The sequence below is a fragment of the Ovis aries genome, chromosome 20 (genome assembly GCF_016772045.2).
Source record: "Ovis aries strain OAR_USU_Benz2616 breed Rambouillet chromosome 20, ARS-UI_Ramb_v3.0, whole genome shotgun sequence".
Taxonomy (NCBI): domain Eukaryota; kingdom Metazoa; phylum Chordata; class Mammalia; order Artiodactyla; family Bovidae; genus Ovis; species Ovis aries.
This window is the reverse complement of record NC_056073.1, coordinates 26,145,552-26,166,385: the sequence shown is the minus strand read 5'-3', so window position 1 is coordinate 26,166,385 and position 20,834 is coordinate 26,145,552. Positions and strand designations below refer to the sequence as shown.

General features: G+C 37.0%; 1 protein-coding gene across 1 annotated transcript; it reads right to left on the bottom strand.

Moving 5' to 3' along the window:
* LOC121817397 (myb-like protein X) lies at positions 1-15,928 on the bottom strand. The gene is made up of 5 exons (XM_060403746.1): positions 14,993-15,928; positions 10,532-10,555; positions 6,861-6,938; positions 4,824-4,844; positions 1-1,972 (listed from the first exon to the last, which is right to left on the bottom strand). The coding sequence occupies exon 5, from the start codon at positions 1,683-1,685 to the stop codon at positions 318-320; it is 1,368 nt and encodes a 455-aa protein (XP_060259729.1). The 5' UTR covers positions 1,686-1,972; positions 4,824-4,844; positions 6,861-6,938; positions 10,532-10,555; positions 14,993-15,928; the 3' UTR covers positions 1-317.
* Between the last annotated feature and the right edge of the window lie 4,906 nt (positions 15,929-20,834).

Sequence of the window (20,834 nt, the reverse complement as noted above, 5' to 3'; positions counted from 1 at the left end):
TTGACATTTCTTCATCAGGGTTTTATTTCAGAAAAACTATGTTTTGTTGACAATTATACATAGTGGATTTACATTTTGAAAAATTTATATTTGGAAGCTGAAGTTTGAAATTGAGAGATCTAAAGAGATGAAATTTATGAAGGCTCTTTTGCCAGGTTGCAAGCAAAGAAGCAGAAATTTTGTGGTTAAAGAAATGTGAGGAATCTATCATTTTAATTGATACTGTAAAAGACTGGAAGCTAGTTTTGAAGTTGATAGTGTTGGAGTGAAATTACTCAATTCCTTTGTTAGTTTATAAAATCTGGTGCTGTTTTTCTTCAGTGTGACTTTTTACTGTCCTTTTTCTGCCTGGAACTTTTTCTTTGGTTTATATCCTTGTCCTTTATTTTATCTCTTTTTTTCATGGACTCTCCTTTGATAGTCTTGCTCTTTTTGTCTTCATCTCTCTTTATGTTCTTGTCTTTTATCTTGTCCTCATCTCCCTTCATGCCGTTGTCCTCTGTCTTTTCCTCATCCCCCTTCATGTCCCTGTTCTCTGTCTTTTCCTCGTCCCCCTTCATGCCCTTGTCCTCTGTCTTTTCCTCATCCCCCTTCATGCCCTTGTCCTCTGTCTTTTCCTTGTCCTCCTTCATGTCCTTGTCCTCTGTCTTCTCCTCATCCCCCTTCATGCCCCAGTCCTCTGTCTTCTCCTCATCCCCCTTCATGCCCCTGTCCTCTGTCTTCTCCTCATCTCCCTTCATGCTCCTGTCCTCTGTCTTCTCCTCATCTCCCTTCATGCTCCTGTCCTCTGTCTTCTCCTCATCTCCCTTCATGTCCCTGTCCTCTGTCTTCTCCTCATCTCCCTTCATGCCCTTGTCCTCTGTCTTCTCATCCCCCTTCATGCCCCTGTCCTCTGTCTTCTCCTCATCTCCCTTCATGCTCCTGTCCTCTGTCTTCTCCTCATCCCCCTTCATGCCCTTGTCCTCTGTCTTCTCCTCATCCCCCTTCATGCCCCTGTCCTCTGTCTTCTCCTCATCTCCCTTCATGCTCCTGTCCTCTGTCTTCTCCTCATCTCCCTTCATGTCCCTGTCCTCTGTCTTCTCATCTCCCTTCATGCCCTTGTCCTCTGTCTTCTCATCTCCCTCCATGCCCTTGTCCTCTGTCTTCTCATCTCCCTTCATGCTCTTGTCCTGTGTCTTCTCCTCATCTCCCTTCATGCTCTTGTCCTTGTCCTGTGTCTTCTCCTCATCTCCCTTCATGTCCTTGTCCTCTGTTTTGTCCTTATCCCCCTTCATGCCCTTGTCCTCTGTCTTTTCCTCATCTCCCTGCATGCCCTTGTCCTCTGTCTTCTCCTCCTCTCCCTGCATGTCACTGTCCTCCGTCTTCTCATCTCCCTTCATGCCCTTGTCCTCGGTCTTCTCCTCATCTTCCTTTATATCCTTGACTTTTATCTTATCTTCATCTCCTTTCATGTCCTTGTTCTTTGTCTTATCCTCTTCTTCCTTCTTGTCTTTGTTCTTGTTGCTATCTTCCTCTTCTTTCTTGTCCTGGTCCTCCCTGTCTTCACCTCCCTTCTTGTCTTTATTATCTGTGTCCTCATCTCCCTTCTTTTTCACATTCACCCTTCGTTCCCCAGTTTTACCTTCATCTTTTATACTATCTCCTTTCTTTGATTGGCCCTTTTCTATTTTATTTTCCTTGTCCATAACCTCCCCGATACCTTTTCTTTTGTCATCTTTTACTCTCTTCCCTTCTTTACTCAGAGTTTTCTCAGGAAGCTTTTCAACTTTCACTCCAGGCTTCTGTATTTGTCCCTTTTCATAGTTTTTCTCAGGGCTACTTAAATCTCTTTTATGCTGGTATTTAGGACCACTTTGGCTATTTTGTGGTGGAACTACTTGAATTCTCAAGTAAATATCCTGTTTTGGGGTAGTTTTTCTTGTTTCTCCAGTGCCACTTTTTGCCTCTGTTTTGGAACATTTTCTCAAGTTACCTGAAAATATAACAGAGCATATAATAAAAGTACATAATTAACATCTTAAGTAATTTTGATCTTTTTATATCAAACATTTTTGCTTTGGGTTAAGCTTGAGTCATTAAATTTGCCTTCCCAATAATACAAAATTTGTGAAGCTGTACACACACAAAGGGTTAGATAAGAGGTCATTGAAATACAGTATTTTTTCAAGTATTGAATTGAAAAAAGGGAAAAATACAACACAAGAAATTGGTAATTGCTCAGTAGAATATAGCTAGAGTGTTTGATTAAAATTAAAAGAGATATAAACTTAAAAGGAGAACTTTTTCTGAGAAAATTATTATATAATATTTATGATTCCTTAAGAAAGCTCCATCTCCCTTTGAGTGATAACAATTGCTAAACTAGCATTTTGAAAGACTGTGAAGCTGGAACTTTCCTTAGCTCTCTCACAGGTTTTCAAGGATTTTGCATTAAAAATGATTTAGAAATGGTAGCATTACTTAAGGTAGGAAAACGACTAGTTCTTATAGTATATAAGCATATGACAACTACATTGAGATTACTACAGTGATCTTTTAATTTAAAAATATTTAACAGTTATATGTCAATAATATTGATAAGATCATTTAAATGTTTACATAAATTCTATTTATAAAATCTCATAATTTTATACAATCTCATATTAAACATTATTTTCAAATTTTACTTATTATAATAATGCTATGATAAACCACCTAATACATATACCTTTGAAAAGCTGTCCTTTTTTTCTTAGAAAACATTTCTGGAAGTATAATTTCTTAGTCAAAGGGTGTGTACATTTTGTATTTTGAAACATTACCAAATGTACTCTTAAAAAGTTAAACCTTAATGTCAGTAGGGCGTAGAAACAGAAATTTGGCCAAACTTTAAAAACATACTCTGTAAACCTTTTCAATCTTTCGCAAACTCATAGATTAAAACAAAAGAGCTCCTCTTTATCTGTGTTTTTAAAATTAACTCATGTTTTTGGATCTTTAGCATTCTTTCCTGTATACCTAGCTCATTTATTTTTAGATTTCTCCATCTTTCTTATTTGTTTTATATGTTTTAGAAAACATTTTTTAGAACTTATCAAGAGACTATAAATGTTTGGCTTAAATAAACCAAAGAACTAATTTAGATTAAACTTCTGGATCAGTTGCAACTGCTAAGTCACTTCAGTTGTATCCGACCCTGTGTGACCCCATAGATGGCAGCCCACCAGGCTACCCTGTCCCTGGGATTCTCCAGGCAAGAACACTGGAGTAGGTTGCCATTTCCTTCTCCAATGCATGAAAGTGAAAAGTGAAAGTGAAGTCACTCAGTTGTGTCTGACCCTCAGCGATCCCATGGACTGCAGCCTTCCAGGCTCCTCCGTCCATGAGATTTTCCAGGCAAGAGTACTGGAGTGGGTTGCCATTTAGACCATAAATTATTTTTCTGAGAAATGACAAACACTTTCAGTTATACTGAAATGTATCATAAATTCAGTATTACTACTTTAACAATGGCTTTGGTTTTGGGATTTTATGAACCCTCAATTTGGTAGGCTTCAGGGACAGTTGGGTAGGGGGAGCTTTTTCTAATTTTTTTCCAATTCTTTGCTCCATCAAGAACTGAAAGCCTTCTTTTGATTGGTATTTGCAAATTTAAGTCCTTCCTTTTCTTTCTTTGCTCAGCTATATCTGTCTCTTTTATTCTCTGCTACCTCCTCATTTTTGTCTGAATCACTGAATACTGTTTTTCAAGGTGAATGCCAATTTTTGTGATAAATAATTTTATCAATATATTTTCCCTTCATATTTATTTTCCTTTCAGTTATAAAGAGTTATTATTATTATTATTTGGCATTAATCCCACAGCAAGAAAAAGGAAGAATTATGTTTTCCTCTTCTGCTTAAGTGGTAATACTAAGCTATTATGTTGTTCAAGACCAAGGTGTTTATATATGAAGAAAATGGAAAGGGAAATTATTGATATAAGTACTTACTACAAACTTTTCTAAAGTTAAAAGTTGCTTTTTAATCTTTTATTCTTGAATATGGTATATATTTAATGTTGATAATCTTCTTTTCTTAAGAACATCAGTGGTCTGGATCGCAGGGCCATCAAATCCTCTATGATATTTGCTGGGGTTGGTAAAGAATCTGCTTGCAATGCAGAAGACCCCAGTTCGATTCCTGGGTTGGAAAGATTGCCTGGATAGGCTACCCACTCCAGTATTCTTGGGCTTTCCTTGTGGCTCAGCTGGTAAAGAATCTGCCTGCAGTGCAGGAGAACTGGGTTTGATCCCCCTGTTGGGAAGATCCCCTGGAGAAGGAAAAGGCTACCCCGTCCAGTATTCTGGCCTAGAGAATTTCATGGACAGTCCATGTGTGAGTGACTTTCACTTTCAACTTTCGTTGCAGTAGAGATAGACTGTAAGAGGGCTGGGAAGGCGACTACTGCTTCTCCTCAACAAGTGCTTTCTTCCCTTCACTATCTTGTTGGGAATTAAAACCTGAAAAGCTTTGTAACTGTTGGCTTACCACAGTTTCCTAAATTCATCAGTTAATTTCTTTCAATTTAATTTTTAACTTCTTTTCTTTTTAAAAACATTTAATCAAAACGAGGAGATACTTTATTTCCTGTTCTTTCATTTTATGATTTAAATATTTTACCTCCCTGAAATTCCTCCATGAACTATAGGACTTCTGGGTAAAATGGAAAGAAAGGAGACTGAGATAGGGGAGTCTGAAATGAGATAAACAGTCTGAATTGAAAGTAGACATTTTGTGAAAAGTTCCCTGGATCCTGCAGGAGATTAATATATATTAGAATTGACAAATGCCAAGACACTCACTTGAGGGTGCTGAAGCTGCTCCTAAAAAACAAAACCAAAAATTATTTAGACAAAACCCAAAATATGTTTCAAAAATATAATTATATTGTTTACTTTCATATTCTTCCAGAAAGAATGCTTTAAAATGGGACATTTGTAGAGTACTAAACCAACCCTGTTTGTTTTTAAAACAATCTGGAGGAAGGATAGCACCTATGCCACATTTCTCCTTGTGTTTTCACTGTTTTTCAACATTTGAATTTTCTCTCTCCTTTTAATTTTTTTCATTTTCTTCATGTAATCTCCTTCTGCTCTCTTCCTTATCCTAGCGAATCTGTCTGTCCTTCCCTATTAAAAAATTTTTTTTGAACTTGTGTCACAAAGTCAATATATTGCTGACAAATTGGCTTAACACTTTTTCTATGGGCAATGTTATCACAGATCATATGGAATATCCTTTTTTCTGTTAGTAAAGAAATCTACTTTAAAAATTATCAGTAATCTATCATATTTCAGAGCAATTAGAAGTGCTTTGTAAGGGCTAGAAATGGTAGCCCTTAAATATTACGGAAGACAGAAAAATATCCTGGGAAGAAAACTACAAAGGAGCCAATGAGTATCACTGATTCTTCCCAAAGAAAAATACTACCATTGGAGGTCCCTTTGTTTGCATGTGTTGAATATAATTTATATTGATAATCTTCTGTTCCCCCTTCCTTCCTTCATTCCCTCAATGGTTCATTCAACAAATAGTTATTAACCATTCCTCATGTTCAGGCACTGTGTCTGGCACAAGGGATCCCATTTTGATTGAGAACAACAGGTTCTCTGTCTTCTAGGAGCTTCTAGATGGAGCATCAGGCATAAGCTTTCGGATGTATGCAGAGATGTTTCACTTCTTTTTAGGATAAAATTAAAATTCACAATGCAATAGTACCATTGAGTCCATAAATACATATTTTTATACCTTTAATTTACTGTTCAGTTGAATAAACAAACATCAATAGGGAAGCTAGAAGTATTTCAAAGGCATAAAAACGACAAAATTCTGGTCTTAGTTTAGAAATGGTCATGCACAGGCAGCTAAGTTTCCATTCTAAAATCAGATCCCAGATTATTTCATAAAGCAAAGCTCAGTTTGCTTTAATCACTCCTCAATAGGGAGTTGAAATTCAGGCCCTCCTAAATGTAAGCATTCATTTAAATTTTCTTCCTTCCATTTGTTTTCTCATTGATTTATCTTTTCCTTTACTCTTTTCATAAAACACATTTAAATGGGAAATGTGCTTTATTTATTATTTTCAGGCCACTATAGATAACCATGTACGTGCTTCATGCTGAGTCGCTCAGTCATGTCTGACTCTTTGCGACCCCCATGGACTATATGGTGAGCCCCACCAGGCTCCTCTGCCCATGGAGTTTTCCAGGCAAGAATAGTGGAGTGGGTTGTCATTTCCTACTCCATGGGATCTTCCTGACCCAGGGATAGAACCCGTGTCTCCTGCATCTCCTGCATTGGCATGTGGATTCTTTACAACTGTGCCACCTGGTAGGAGAGATAAAATTTCAAATTCTTTATTTGTTCTGTTTTTTTTTTTTCTTTTTTCACACAGAAAACTAGAATTTGTAACCTGAAAATAATTTTCTTTTTGGTGCTTCCATTGCTTACAAAGAAAAAAGTTTATTGTTTTTTTTTTTTTTTCTTCATTTGGAGAATGATTTCTTAGGATAGTATTCCAAGGGGAGATTTTGCATACCTCTGCTGAACTCTTTAAGATCTTTGGCGTATGCTTGCTAGGATATCCCACTTTAATTTTTTTCCCACAAACACTGAAACCTGTTTCTCTGTCAAAACCCACCCTCTTTCTAATGAGAGAGGCTTTGAATGTGAAGTGATCGTCTAATCATACAAGTGGATGGCCTCTGAGCCCTGTTATTGCATTGCTTTCAGACTTATTTTTTTTTAAGTACAGTTCTGATTATGCATTCTTTGAAAACTTCTAATATCCAAACTCCAAGCATGATTCATAAAGTCCTTCATAACTGAGCCCGGCATACTTCTCCAGTCTCCTTTCCTCCTGATGTCAACGCTTCCTGATTCTTCTCTGGATCCAGCATGGAATTCTGGATTCTTCTCTGGACCCAACATGGAATCAGAGGAAGATAAAGTTGAGAGAAAACTTGAGGACATTGGGTTTATAAAATTTCAGTGAATGTTTCTCTCCGAGATAGACTTAGAGCAAGACATTGCCTGACTTCTATAAAATGTATAATATCTTATCTCAGTCACATCCCAGATGCTTTTCTACAGCTGGCCTTCACTTCATCCTTTATTAAACTGCTTTATTATTTACAGAAACCAGGGCTTGTCAGAATTATTAACAAAGTTCTCTATATTTATGATCTGATATTTTGAAATCTGATTTCAGAGTAAACTTATGTGGTGACTACTGTTTCATTGCTGAAATAAATCACCCAAGGTTCCTTAACTCTTAATTAGATTCGAACCTTGGCCACTTTGCCCCAAAATCCTTGCCTCTAAACTCTGTTGTGTTGTTACCACCCTTCTCGCCAACTCCAAATGGACTTCTTTGACACTGTAATCCTAGACTTCCAAATCTCTTTACTGAACTTTATTTTCTTGACATATTTCCTATACGTATAGGAAATATACATATAAGATTTTTTATTTCTCTATTCCTCCCCTTCTCTCCACTTTGTTGTTGTTCCACTGTTTGACATTCTTTCAAATCAGAAAGGATTGTTAATCTGTCTTTAGTCATAGACTGAGAAGGTGGCAGCTATGTTCTGGGAATCCAGAGCTGACTCCACATCATTTTACCTCTTTCTAAAATTTATAGACAAATGGAAAGACTATAATATTCCTCATTTTATAAAATAAATATTTACAATCTACCATGTTGGAGACAATATGTGTTAGGTCCTGGAGATAAAGGTGCTATTCCTGTACATTTAGACTTAATAGTTAAGAAAATAAATCAGTCACATTAAAAGATACATAGTTTTATCAATGTGGTAGATATTTGGACTAAAGCAGCATTCAGTCTCTCTAAGGTATCAAAACCCTTTAGGAACTACTGAGCTTTTCTTTTATGGAAGACAGCTTGGTGTGTTGGGAGACCTCAAGAAGCCTGTACTCTGCAGAGGAAAAGCATCATCAATAGATAGAATAAAATCCTAAATGGGAAAGATAAAGCTGTAGATTTAATAAAAGAAAAGAAATAAAAGATCACTTCCAATGGTCTTGGATGTAGGGAAGGCCTTCTTGGAATCTCCAAAGCACATGATGTGAAAAGCAAATGTATTTAACTACATCAAAGGTGTTTCTGTTTAACCAAAAACATTATAGACAAGGTTTATGGACATATGGCAGATTGAGAGGAGATATTTTCAAGACAAAGAAGTCACGAAGAATTAATATCCACTTTATCCAAAAGACGCTTGACAAATAACAAGAAAGAGATGGGAACTCAAATGGCAAAATGGTCAAAATATATGAATAAGAAAAGGAAAACTTGAATGGCTGAGAAGTATATAAATATATATGTGAACTCATCAGTAGGCATTGAAGAGCAAAGTAAAATGGCAAGGAACTTTCTTGCATCAACCAGAATGCAAAGACTAGAAAGAGAGATAAAAACAAGTGTTCTCCAGCATAGAAGGTAAAGGGAACATATTCTTAAGAGCTGGGGAGACTGTAGATTATTACAATAGTTCTGAAAAGCAATCTAGGAATGAAATTATCTGTATGTCTTATCTATCAGCAATACTACTCCAGGTTTACCTTCTAGATATATAATTCACAAATTATAAAGAGAACATGCTCTAGTTCTTTGATTTGGATCATTGATGGAGACTTTGCCATCAGTCACAAAGGGAGTGGATAAGCACACTGTGGATCCACTGTGGTGGATGCTTACTAGTCAGTGAACAGTATGCAGTAATTAGAAGTTATGATCTGTTATTTTGAAATCTGATTTCAGAGTAAGCTTATGTGGTGACTACTGTTTCACTGCTGAAGTAGTTAGAAGCAACTAATGATTCAAAGGATAGATTTTGAAAATAAAGTGAGAGCAAACTAACAAGGTGATTATAAAGTGACATAAATATGTCTTGAAAATAAAGTGATGATACATGAAAAAAGTCAAGGAGTTGGACTAGTGCCTCAGCAACACATTGAGTTGGCCAAAAAGTTTGTTTGGATTCTTTCCGTACCATCATATGGAAAAACCCCAACTTACTTTTTGGCCAACTCATTACTTTAAAAACATAAGTGTAAATACTTGTGACTGCTGACAACACTACATATTTTAAAGTGATAGGTGTAAACAGACCAACTATTAATAATTAAAGGATGAAAGACATGGCAGGGTCACCAGAGGATTTACAAAAGTATAACAATAATATGAATGTATGATACTAGTGGGTAGGATGCAATAGTGAGGGTAAGGTTGAAGATTCAGCAGAGTGGGATGACTGTTAGAGAGAGCTCCCAGAACTGATGAATGGTGATGGAATCCGGATCCAAGAGGGAGGAACTGTTCTTTGAAAGGAGAGATGAGGCTACTGACTACTACTGTAGTCGGAGGGAAGATAAATGGAAGGCTTCACCTGCAGGTTATTTGGGGGCAGAAATCTGTAATTGCATGTAATATTTATTTTTATTCATCCAACGTGATGTGTGGTCCCTGTGGGGAGTGAAAGGTGTGGAGAGATTTTATATTTATTTGTGTCACAAAGATTATTTCAAATAGTTTCTGTGGAGAATGGGAGAGCAAGCTGATGTGGAAAGAGTTACTGTGGCCAGTTTTGAGTATGAGGCCATCGGCCATGAGTTAGTGGAGGCACATGTCTGTGACGGCTAGTGTTATTTCCTGTAGCACCCAGTGTAGGAAGTGTTGGTGTAGAGAAGGAGGATGGCAGAATTAGTCCAAGATTACATGCAGAACTGTTCTGATAGATGAAAAGTGGGCCAGAGGATTTGGAGGTATTGTCCTGTAAGTGACAAGAGTGATGTCTGTGGAGTTAGGAAGTAAAGACCCGATAGTGGTAAATGAAACAGGAGAAATTAGAAAAGTCAAGAAATTAAAGGTGTCAGTGAGGTCCGTAACTGGTGATATGGGATGAAGGCTGCTGCAAAGCTGGAAGCTTGTTGCTGAGAGATGATGAGAACATCAGGGTATCCACTGCTTCATCATTGGGAAATAATTTTGTCAGTTTGATTTTTAAAACTTAATTGTTCCCATTTTCTTAGTCAGAGTCTTTGTTTTCTATTTTTCCTCTTTCTGTTCAATTTATTTAAAAAAATAAACTGTGTCCTGTCAACTTGTAAAAACCTGTGGTTCCTCAAAATATTGTACTATCTTTTATTTACTTCTTACTCTGTTGTCTAGCCTCCCAGGTATACCTCTGGGTACGGAGTATAAATTTTAATTATTTAACAAGTTCTTTCCTCCTCATTTTGCACTCTTTTCTCTATTTTCCTCTTTCTGCTTCAATTCATTTAACTCACTTTAGTATATGTTTTCCTCCCCTTTGGTTTGGAATGAGAATAATATCCTTTACAAGTTATTTTTCTACAGATAAGTGGCATTTAATTTCCAGGAATTCAGTAAAATTTTTAACTTGTCCCTCACTGAAAATGACAACCGCAAAGTTAATAATAGTCCATTACATAAAGTAATTGCAAATATGACAGTGTTACTTACTAGTAACTGGTGGTATAGCTTTTGCTGAAATACAAGAGACATGTTGTTTTAGTCAATTATGGGTACAGCTTATTTTCCCCCTGTTAATCTCCCACTGAGGAATCTTTAAATGACAACTAAGAAGAACAAGGATTTCTGTTACAATTATTTTGATGCTGGAATCCCTGTCAACACAATCACTTATGAAGTATGTCTGTTGTTCAGTTCTGATGTCTTCAGAGCCTGGCAAATACCTGCTTCTTTCTGTTTTCTCCTTTTATAGTTTTCCCATTTTTCATTCTAACTTTTCTGTCCTCTTTGTCAGTTACCATCCACTCTTTCAAAAAAGAAGTGTGACTTAAACTATGATTTATTGGTTCTGCTTTTTATTCTTTTTGTTAATCAGTGAGTGGAGTTTTGGTCTACAAATTCATTGGCAAATCTTCTTAATTAGCATAAAACTAACTTAAAAAGATTAGAGACTTCATGAAAAATTGAAAATAAATTACCACGATGGAAATCTATTACAGAATTTTATTTACGCTAATGGATTTAATAATTTAAAGATAGAAACTCAACTTATTAGTTAATTTAGCACATAATAATTTAGAGAAAAATGTGTTAGAAACAATCTTAATGCATTATATTGTTGTATTAATAAATAACTACATTTAGGCCTCTAGACTCTTCCTAGATATTAAATATTATATGCAACTTAGTTCTAAATATATTGCTAGAAACTCTTTATGTCTTTTCATAAGATACATATTATTTTAGTTGTAGTTTAAAATTTTTGTCAATTCTAACCCTCTGCCCTGTCTCCATTTCAGCTTACAGCTCCCAAAACTCTTCCTGAGCATTAAGAGCTATCTGAGCATATTTTGTTATAATTGGTTCCTTATCCTCAGTTCTTGAAAATGCTTCAGAGCCATAAAGGTAGAATGGGTGTCTTGTTATTCATAATGAACCCCTTTTCACCACATCTCTGTTGGTCACTGAGTCTTGTCCGACTCTTTGTGAACCCATGGACTGTAGCCCACCAGGCTCCTCTGTCCATGGAATTCTCCAGGCAAGAATACTGGAGTGGGTATTACCATCTCCAGGGATCTTCCCAATCCAGGGACAGAACCTAGGTCTCCTGCATTGCAGGTGGATTCTTTACTGTCTTTGTTCAGTTCAGTTCAGTTGCTCAGTCATGCCCAACTCTTTGTGACCCCATGGACTGCAGCGTGCCAGGTTTTCCTGTCCATCACCAACTCCCAGAGCTTGCTCAAACTCATGTCCATCAAGTTGGTAATGCCATCTAACCATCTTATCTTCTGTTGTCCCCTTCTCCTCATGCCTTCAATCTTTTCTAGCATCAAGGTATTTTCCAATGAGTTTGGGTTTATGTTAATGAGGTAACTTCTGAAAATCACCTAAAGACAGGGGCTGGTTGCCAGAAGAACCAACCTTGAATAGAGGGTTAGAACTTTCAGTCCCACCCCTTGATTTCTGGGAGGGATGAAGGGCTAGAGGTTGAGTTAATCACTGATAGTTAATGATTAATTGGTCGTTTTAACGTTTTAAAGCCTCCATAAAAACCCAAACGGAGGGAGTTCAAAGCCCTTCCAGGCTGGGGAGTCAGAATTCTTCCCCAGATTCCAAAGGACAGAAGCTCCTTTGTTTGGGGCCTTGCCCTATGTATCTCTTCATCTGCTGTCAATTCTTCTCTTTGAGTATTCTTTGTAGTAAAGCAGGAATCTAGCTTGTAAATGGTTTCTTGAATTCTGTGAGCCACTCTAGCAAATTAATCTAATGCAAGGAAAAAGTTATGGGAATCCTGCATTATAACTAAATACAGGTAACAACCTGGACTTGTGATTGGCATCCAGAGTTGGAGGTGGGTAATTGAACCTTCTGGTTTATAGAGCTGGTTAGTCAGAAGCACAGGTAACCTTGAAACAAGCAGGACCTGGTGGGGTCCTCCTGGATCAAAAGCCTTTCTGTGTTCCTCATTTCTTGTTTGTGGGAAAAAGGCTTCAGCCTTCTAGACCTTCCTTGAGTACCAAAACACAGATTCAAACAATTGCTAATTGGGAAGTGAGGGAATGCAGAAACAAAGAAAGAGCAATCAAGAAACAATAGTGTAGTGATGAAGCAGGTTCCTGGTTCCTCCTCATGGAATATTCATAACAATATATCTTTGATTTCTCCTACAGTGAGTTTGTTAGGGAAACATTGATGAAAACCACTCATGCTGGCCAGGCACAATGATAACCCCTTGTCTGAGCTGTCTCACAACAGGAGGTCTGATAAATTCAGGAGGGGCCAAAAGAGGGAGGAGATGACCAACCTCCCAGAATCTTTCCCACTGGAATCCATCTTGGCTGAGAGATATGTGTGCCGTCAGGAAGGACCCTGAGTCAGACGATGGACCAAGCAAGATGACTGGCCAGAGACAACCCAGAAGCTAACCCTATTAGCATAAAACCTGAGACTGTCAGCAACGTGGTTACCTTACCCTGCTGCGCTCTGCCTGGGTGTTCCTTTCCAGTAAGGTCTCTTGCTTTTTCAGCATGTGTATCTCCTTCATTTTTGAGTGTTAGACAAGAGCCCACTCTCAGGCCCTGGAAAGTTTCTCTCTTTCCGCAACAAGTTATATTCTTGGAGATAATTTCACCTTTTAGTTTCTTGTTGCATATGGAGCTCTTACCAGAAACTAGGCCATTTAATTTCTCTTCACCTTGTTATACCCTTGCTGACTGGATCTACCTCTTTGCCTATATTTATGAATATCACATTGAATTCTGATTTTGAATTGACAAAAATTTAAACTACAACTAGAATAATATTTATTTTAATATGTACAATTATTTTCAGTGATTTAGTCTTTTCTTAACACTATGACAGTGAGGAAGTATTGAGAAATATGATCATTGAGTTCTTCCACAGTTGAAACTGATGATGGCAACGGTAATTAAACATAGCTCATGCTCTATTCAGAATTTGAAAAAAGTACCTACTGATGAATGGTGCAAGGCTTTTAAAATGAAGCAAAAAGGAAATAAATGAATTTCATCTTGCTTGCAAAAAGATATAAAGAATTTAATAAAGGTTTATAAGTTAGAACAAAATTGTTATTCTTGCATCAGAGAATGCCCTAGAAAAGGGACATCAAGGAATTTTCAGAAGAGTTGAGGCTATAGTAATTAACAAAAAGTTACTTTAAGAGTTGGTGTGTCTTGAAAATTTCATGTTCTTTCTTTTTGAAATAACTGGTAGAGTCATAGTAATTTCTTTTGTAGGTGTAACTTCCTATCAGATCCAAAGACAATTAAATGCTTTATGGTATGATGTTATTGCGTTTGAACTTTGGATCTTGTTCATCATCTTCCACTTTTTTTTTTTCAAAACCTGGCCTTTATTCTTCCTTTATATAGATTCATCTGCTATTTTATTATAAAAAGATTTTGTTTTGTATATTTGTTGTTTCAGTTTATTTATTTATTTATGCTTTCAGGAAAACTCTTAGGAATCTCCAAAATTGCTGATGAAGAGAGGTAAACAGAATAGAAGGAAAAAAATTAAGATTTATAAGGTTTTATAGGATCGACTTTGGCCTCCCTTATAATTCTCAGCTGTAGTACCAGGTTGTATTAAACAATGTCAGTTATAATAATATTGTTTATATATTTGTAGTTTATTTGTTAATTTTTCTCCCATAAGGTTGTAAGACGCTTCATGAGGACAAGAGTCAAATCTGTTGCATTTAGTACTATCAGTGTGTCTGAATTTAATAGATTTATAAATAGGTGCTGAATGTATGAAAACAATGTGAACCAGAGCTCTGGAGTGAGAACTGCACTGGAGCTATAGATGATGGCAGTTAACATCCCACGCTAAGACTTACAGGTTTTAAAATGTTGCTTAAGCAACTGAGGAGGAAGAAGAGGCTCATGAGAAAGTTCTGAGGAACACAAACATTTAAGAACCAGGAAGAGGAAAAGGTGAATAACAATGAGATTAATTCAGGGCAAGAAATGTGGGAAGAAAGCAAGGAGAGTGAAATGTGGTTTCAAGGGGGAGAGAGTGTTTCAAGAAAGAGTGTTTCTCAGAATGTTGTACTGTCTTTTATTTACTTCTTACTCTGATTTGTAACCTCCCAGGTATACCTCTGGGTACTGAGTATAAACTTTAATTATTTAACAAGTTCTTCCTTCTTCATTCTGCACTCTTTTATTTCTCTATTTTCCTCTTTCTGCTTCAGTTCATTTAACTTACAACTTTAGTATATGTTTTCCTCCCCTTTGGTTTGGAATGAGAATAATATCCTTTACAAGTTATTTTTCTACAGATAAGTGGCATTTAATTTCCAGGAATTCAGTAAAATTCTTAACTTGTCCCTGACTGAAAATAACAACCAGCAAAGTTAATAATAGTCCATGTACCTTATAATAGTCCATTACATAAAGTAATTGCAAATATGACAGTGTTACTTACTAGTAACTGGTGATGTAGCTTTTGCTGAAATACAAGAGACATGTTGTTTTAGTCAATTATGGGTACAGTTTATTTTCCCCCTGTTAATCGCCCACTGAGGAATCTTATAAATGACAACTAAGAAGAACAAGGATTTCTGTTACAATTATTTTGATGCTGGAATCCCTGTCAACACAATCACTTATGAAATATGTCTGATGTCTTTAGAACCTGGCAAATAGCTGCTTCTTTCCGTTTCCTCCTTTTGTAGTTTTCTCATTTTTTATTCTAACTTTTCTTACCTTTGGTCCTCTTTGTCTGTTATCATCTACTCTTTCAAAAAAGAATGTGTGACTTAAACTATGATTTATTGGTTCTGCTTTTTATTCTTTTTGTTAATCAGTGAGTGGAGTTTCGGTCTACAAATTCATTGGCAAATCTTCTTAATTAGCATAAAACTAACTTAAAAAGATTAGAGACTCCTTGAAAAATTGAAAATAAATTACCACTATAGAAATCTATTACAGAGTTTTTATTTGCTCTAATGGATTGAATTAAAGATAATTTAAAGTCAGACTGTAGTAGACTAAGAAGTGGGTGTTGAAGTAGCATTAGAGGTAAGGAGTGAGGACAATTCTGATGCAGTTTAGCCATGATGAGAGAGGGAGTGGCTGGGTTGGAGCAGGTGGTTGGGTCATGGAAGGATTTAAAAAAATACAGGATGACATTAAAATGTTTAAATGCTGAAAGGGAGAAATTGAAGATAACAGGAAATGTGAGTTTTGAAGTCAGCTAACTCTCTGAGTAAAGGAAGCTGAGTGAAGAATTGATGCTTTTGAACTGTGGTGTTGGAGAAGACTCTTGAGAGTCCCTTGGACTGCAAGGAGATCCAACCAGTCCATTCTAAAGGAGATCAGTCCTGGGTGTTCATGGGAAGGACTGATGCTAAAGCTGAAACTCCAATACTTTGGCCACCTCATGTGAAGAGTTGACTCATTGGAAAAGACTCTGATGCTGGGAGGGATTGGGGGCAGGAAGAGAAGGGGACGACCCAGGATGAGATGGCTGGATGGCATCACCAACTCGATGAACATGGGTTTGGGTGAACTCTGGGAGTTGGTGATGGATGAGGAGGCCTGGCATGCTGCAATTCATGGGGTCGCAAAGAGTCGGACATGACTGAGTGACTGAACTGAACTGAACTGAACTGAATTCTCTAAGGGAATGAAATGGGATGGGATCTAGAACTCAATGAAGGAGTTGAATTTTGATACATAAAATACTGCTGTCCTTGTTGAGAGGAACACTTAAGATCTACTCTCAGTAATTTTAAAGCATACAATATTGTATTATTAAGTACAGTCACCATACTGTACATGGGAGCCTCAGGAAATTTTTTACCTTATAACTACGTCTTCTATTTTTCTTGCTCCCCAGCCCCTGCAAGCACCATTCTATTCTTTGTTTCTAAGAAATTTGCTTTTTTTAGATTCCACACATATTTGATACTATGCAGTATTTTCTTTCTCTGTCTAGCTTATTTCACTTAGCACAATGCTAAGTTCATTCATGTTGTGAAAGCAAATATTTCTGAACACGTGATTGTTTCCTCTTCTATTCTTTTATGTTGCTGTGTCACTCTAGGACTTGTGGCCTCTCAAAGCTTTAACAATGCTGTGCTTGTGTGCTTAGTTGCTCTTTGTGTGTCTGACTCTTTGTGACCCCATAGACTGTGGCCTGCCAGGCTCCTTTGTCAGTGGGGATTCTCCAGGCAAGAACACTGGAGTGGGTAGCCTACCCCTTCTCCAGGGGATCTTCCTGACCCAGGGACCGAACTGGGGTCTCCTGCATTGCAGGCGGATTCTTTACCAGGTGAGCTACCAGGGAAGCCCTTAACAATGCTAATGCTGTGAAATTTTGAAATCAGCTTTTCTAAGGTTCACATATTTGATACTTTTTAGCCATTTTCTCCTTTATAATCACACAGTCTAAGTTCATGTGATCTTTTACCAGGGTTTTCTGGTTCTTTTTCTTATTAATACAATCCATTTTGTTTATGTAAGTTAGGTTCAGAGTAGCACCATTGACTCAATGGACATGGGTTTGGGTGGACTTGGGGAGTTGGTGATGGACAGGGAGGCTTGGTGTGCTGCAGTTCATGGGGTTGCAAAGAGTCGGACACGACTGAACGACTGAACTGAACTGAACTGAAGTACTCCTGTTACTTTTTCTACACATAATAAGATGTTTAAAATCAGTTTAAATTTAACTTTGTAGTTTCCATTTTCTTACACGTTATGCTTTTATGTTTTACTCTTCTTCCATTTATCAACTTAGAAAATAGTCACAGCCTACAAGTTGAGAGTTATATTTCATTTGGTGGGAAGTTTTAGGACATCAAGCCCGAGAGACAGTATCTCAAATAACCCTGAGAGAAATGCTCCAATTAGGTGAGGGGAAGAGCCAGGTTATATAGAAGTCTTACAACAAAGGACCAGTAGTCTGAACATCAAAAGATTCAGTTCAGTTCAGTTGCTCAGTTATGTCCGACTCTTTGCGACCCCCTGAATCACAGCACATTGGGCCTCCCTGTCCATCACCAACTCCTGGAGTTCACTCAAACTCACGTCTATCGAGTCGGTGATGCCATCCAGCCATCTCATCCTCTGTCGTCCCCTTCTCCTGCCCCCAATCCCTCCCAGCATCAGTCTTTTCCAATGAGTCAACTCTTCACATGAGGTGGCCAAAGTATTGGAGATTCAGCTTTAGCATCATTCCTTCCAAAGAACACCCAGGACTGATTTCCTTTGGAATGGACTGGTTGGATCTCCTTGCAGTCCAAGGGACTCTCAAGAGTCTTCTCCAACACCACAGTTCAAAGGCATCAATTCGTCAGTGCTCAGCTTTCTTTATAGTCCAACTCTCACATCATACATGACCACAGGGAAAACCATAGCCTTGACTAGACGGACCTTTGTTGGCAAAGTAATGTCTCTGCTTTTGAATATGCTGTCTAGGTTGGTCATAACTATTCTTCCAAGGAGTAAGCGTCTTTTAATTTCATGGCTGCAATCACCATCGGCACTGATTTTGGAGCCCCCCAAAATAAAGTCTGACACTGTTTCCACTGTTTCCCCATCTAGTTCCCATGAAGTGATGGGACCAGATGCCATGATCTTCATTTTCTGAATGTTGAGCTTTAAGCCAACTTTTTCACTCTCCTCTTTCACTTTCATCAAGAGGCTTTTAGATCCTCTTCACTTTCTGCCATAAGGGTGATGTCATCTGCATATCTGAGGTTATGGATATTTCTCCCGGCAATCTTGATTCCAGCTTATGCTTCTTCCAGCCCAGCGTTTCTCATGATGTACTCTGCATATAAGTTAAATGAGCAGGGTGACAATATACAGCCTTGATGTACTCTTTTTCCTATTTGGAACCAGTCTGTTGTTCCATGTTCAGTTCTAACTGTTGCTTCCTGACCTGCATATAAGATTATTATCAATTAAAGGAAAGCAGATATCCCAAGTTAAGGAATTTAGTGCTTTTCTATGTATGGAAAGATGCAAGAGTCTGGGCTCACTAAAGTCATTCCTTTCATATGCATCTCAGCTATCCTGGGGCCAGTATCGTGTTTTTTTTCACATCTTGAGTTTCCTTGGACTCACCATAGTGAGTGGCTACAGTTTGATGGCTGTTATATTGCAAGTATTTTCCTCGTTCCTGAGTGCCCTTAGGCCCACATTGCAGGGCTGGAATTGCTGATGATTGTGAAATCCTTTTTTACTGATATGGTAGAAAATATTCCATTTCTCACATTTCACTTAAAATATTACCCTTTTGAATTATATATCCTATCAATTTTGATATCCTGAGAGAAATATATATATGGCTGATTCTTTTATTCACTTTCTGTATTGTCTAGGCATCTGAGTGACTTTGGGGAGGTAGGAATAAGATTGATAAATTTCGTCTTGTGATTTTCTTCCCTTACTCTCACCCATTTCTTTTGTTTCTCAGTTTTCCTTTCCTAGCTTCAACTCATTTAATTTAATTTATTTCATTAAAATTCTTTAAATGTCTCCTGATTCCTTTTTCTGAGAATGTTATTTTGTGTTTTGGCAAGTCAACTGACTTGATACAATGCTGAAGTTCTTAGCTATTCTTTCTACAAATCAGTGAGGTTTAATTTCAAGAAAATTTTCAATAACTGAAAAGTCTTAACTTGTGTCCAACTGACCATGACAACCTTCAAATTTAGTTGAAGTCTTTATACTATAATAGTCATTAAGTAACAAGTTAAATAATGTACTTACCACTTGGTTCAGCTTTTGTTGAAATATAAGCACAAACAAGTAGTTATTTGTTAACCTGTTATTGAGCAGCACATTTTCCTGTTTAAAGCCTTCCAATTTGGAAATCTTATAAAATGACACCCAACCAGCACAAACACCTCTGCCGCGGTTATGTATTGCTATAGTTCCTGGTCAAATGGTCCTTTTTTGGTGTATGCCATGCTTAGTGCCAAGACTGGAGAGAACTGTGGTAAGATTTTAGTCTCATCACCCACATGTTGTAGTAGCTCCCCTGTGATATCTCTGCTAAGTGAGAAGCTTATTACTGGGGCTCTTTATTAAAGGGGAGTCCATTACTTTCCCTAATCATTTGTATTTATCTTTGAACAACTCATATTCATCCTTTCTTAATAGCCTCTCATATGTATTTTCTCTTTTCTCTTAATGTTGACTCCCTTTTATGTAGACTCCAGTCTATGTTGTTTTTCTTTTATAGTGAATTTTATTTGTTCTGAGGAATATACCCTCTTAGTTATTCAGTGCATTTAAGCTTTTCAGCAAACTGTCTGTAATCTCTCAAAATCCTCACTGCTTAGGGCTGAGTATACAATGAGAAATACTAATATGAAGTTTTCAAATTTGGGTATGTTAAATGTCAGAGTAATCAAAAATTCTTTATGAACTTATTTATCCCAAAATCACTTATGCTGAGAAACAGAAAAAAGCTTAAGGATGGGTTTCTCAGCAGCTCCTATAAACAAACGTAAATGAGTGCAGTTTAACTTATAGATTGTATAATTAATAATATGCTTCTTTGAGTTATTTCAACGTCTAATTTCCTTAGAGCACAAAAACTTTCATGGCATTATTAAGCCCCATTAAAGAATCACATATTATTTTGTAGTTTGGTTACAGTTTTAAAATCACAATTTCCTACTAATTAGCAAACTTTTGGATATTGAAAGAAAAAGGCAAAAGGAGACATCATAACATTAATGTTGGACACAGAAGCAGCCAGATTCAGCAAAAACATACATACAGCTAAACTGAAATGATTTGGAGTGGAGAAATGGAAAGAACTTACCTCTGGCTCTCACATCTTTTTCTATAATAAAAAAGAAATAAATGAAGTCTAAAAATCTTGGATATAGCTTTTTCTTGAGTACAAAATAATTACAATAGTTAGTGATAATTGGTTGATTAACATGTGCCTAGGCATTGTTCCAGTTCATTAAACTATTTTAATTCTCCCTGAAATCCCATGAGATGGCTATAATTGTTACCTTCATTTTACCAATGAAAGAACTAGTAGAAATAGGTTAAGTAAACTGCCCAAGACCAGGCAGTTCAGTGGTCAAGTCTGCATTTACACTTAAGCCTCAAAACCCCAGAGCCCATGCTTCCATGGTCTTTTATTTGTATATTATTTTGGGTCTTTAAAGTTCCATGTTGGCTGCTTTGGCACTATAATCCAACACAACAAAATCTCTTAAACATTAATTCCTTCACTTTTTTATACATGATCTATGTTTATAATTGAAACTTTTGAAGTTGGCTTTCCTAAAGTT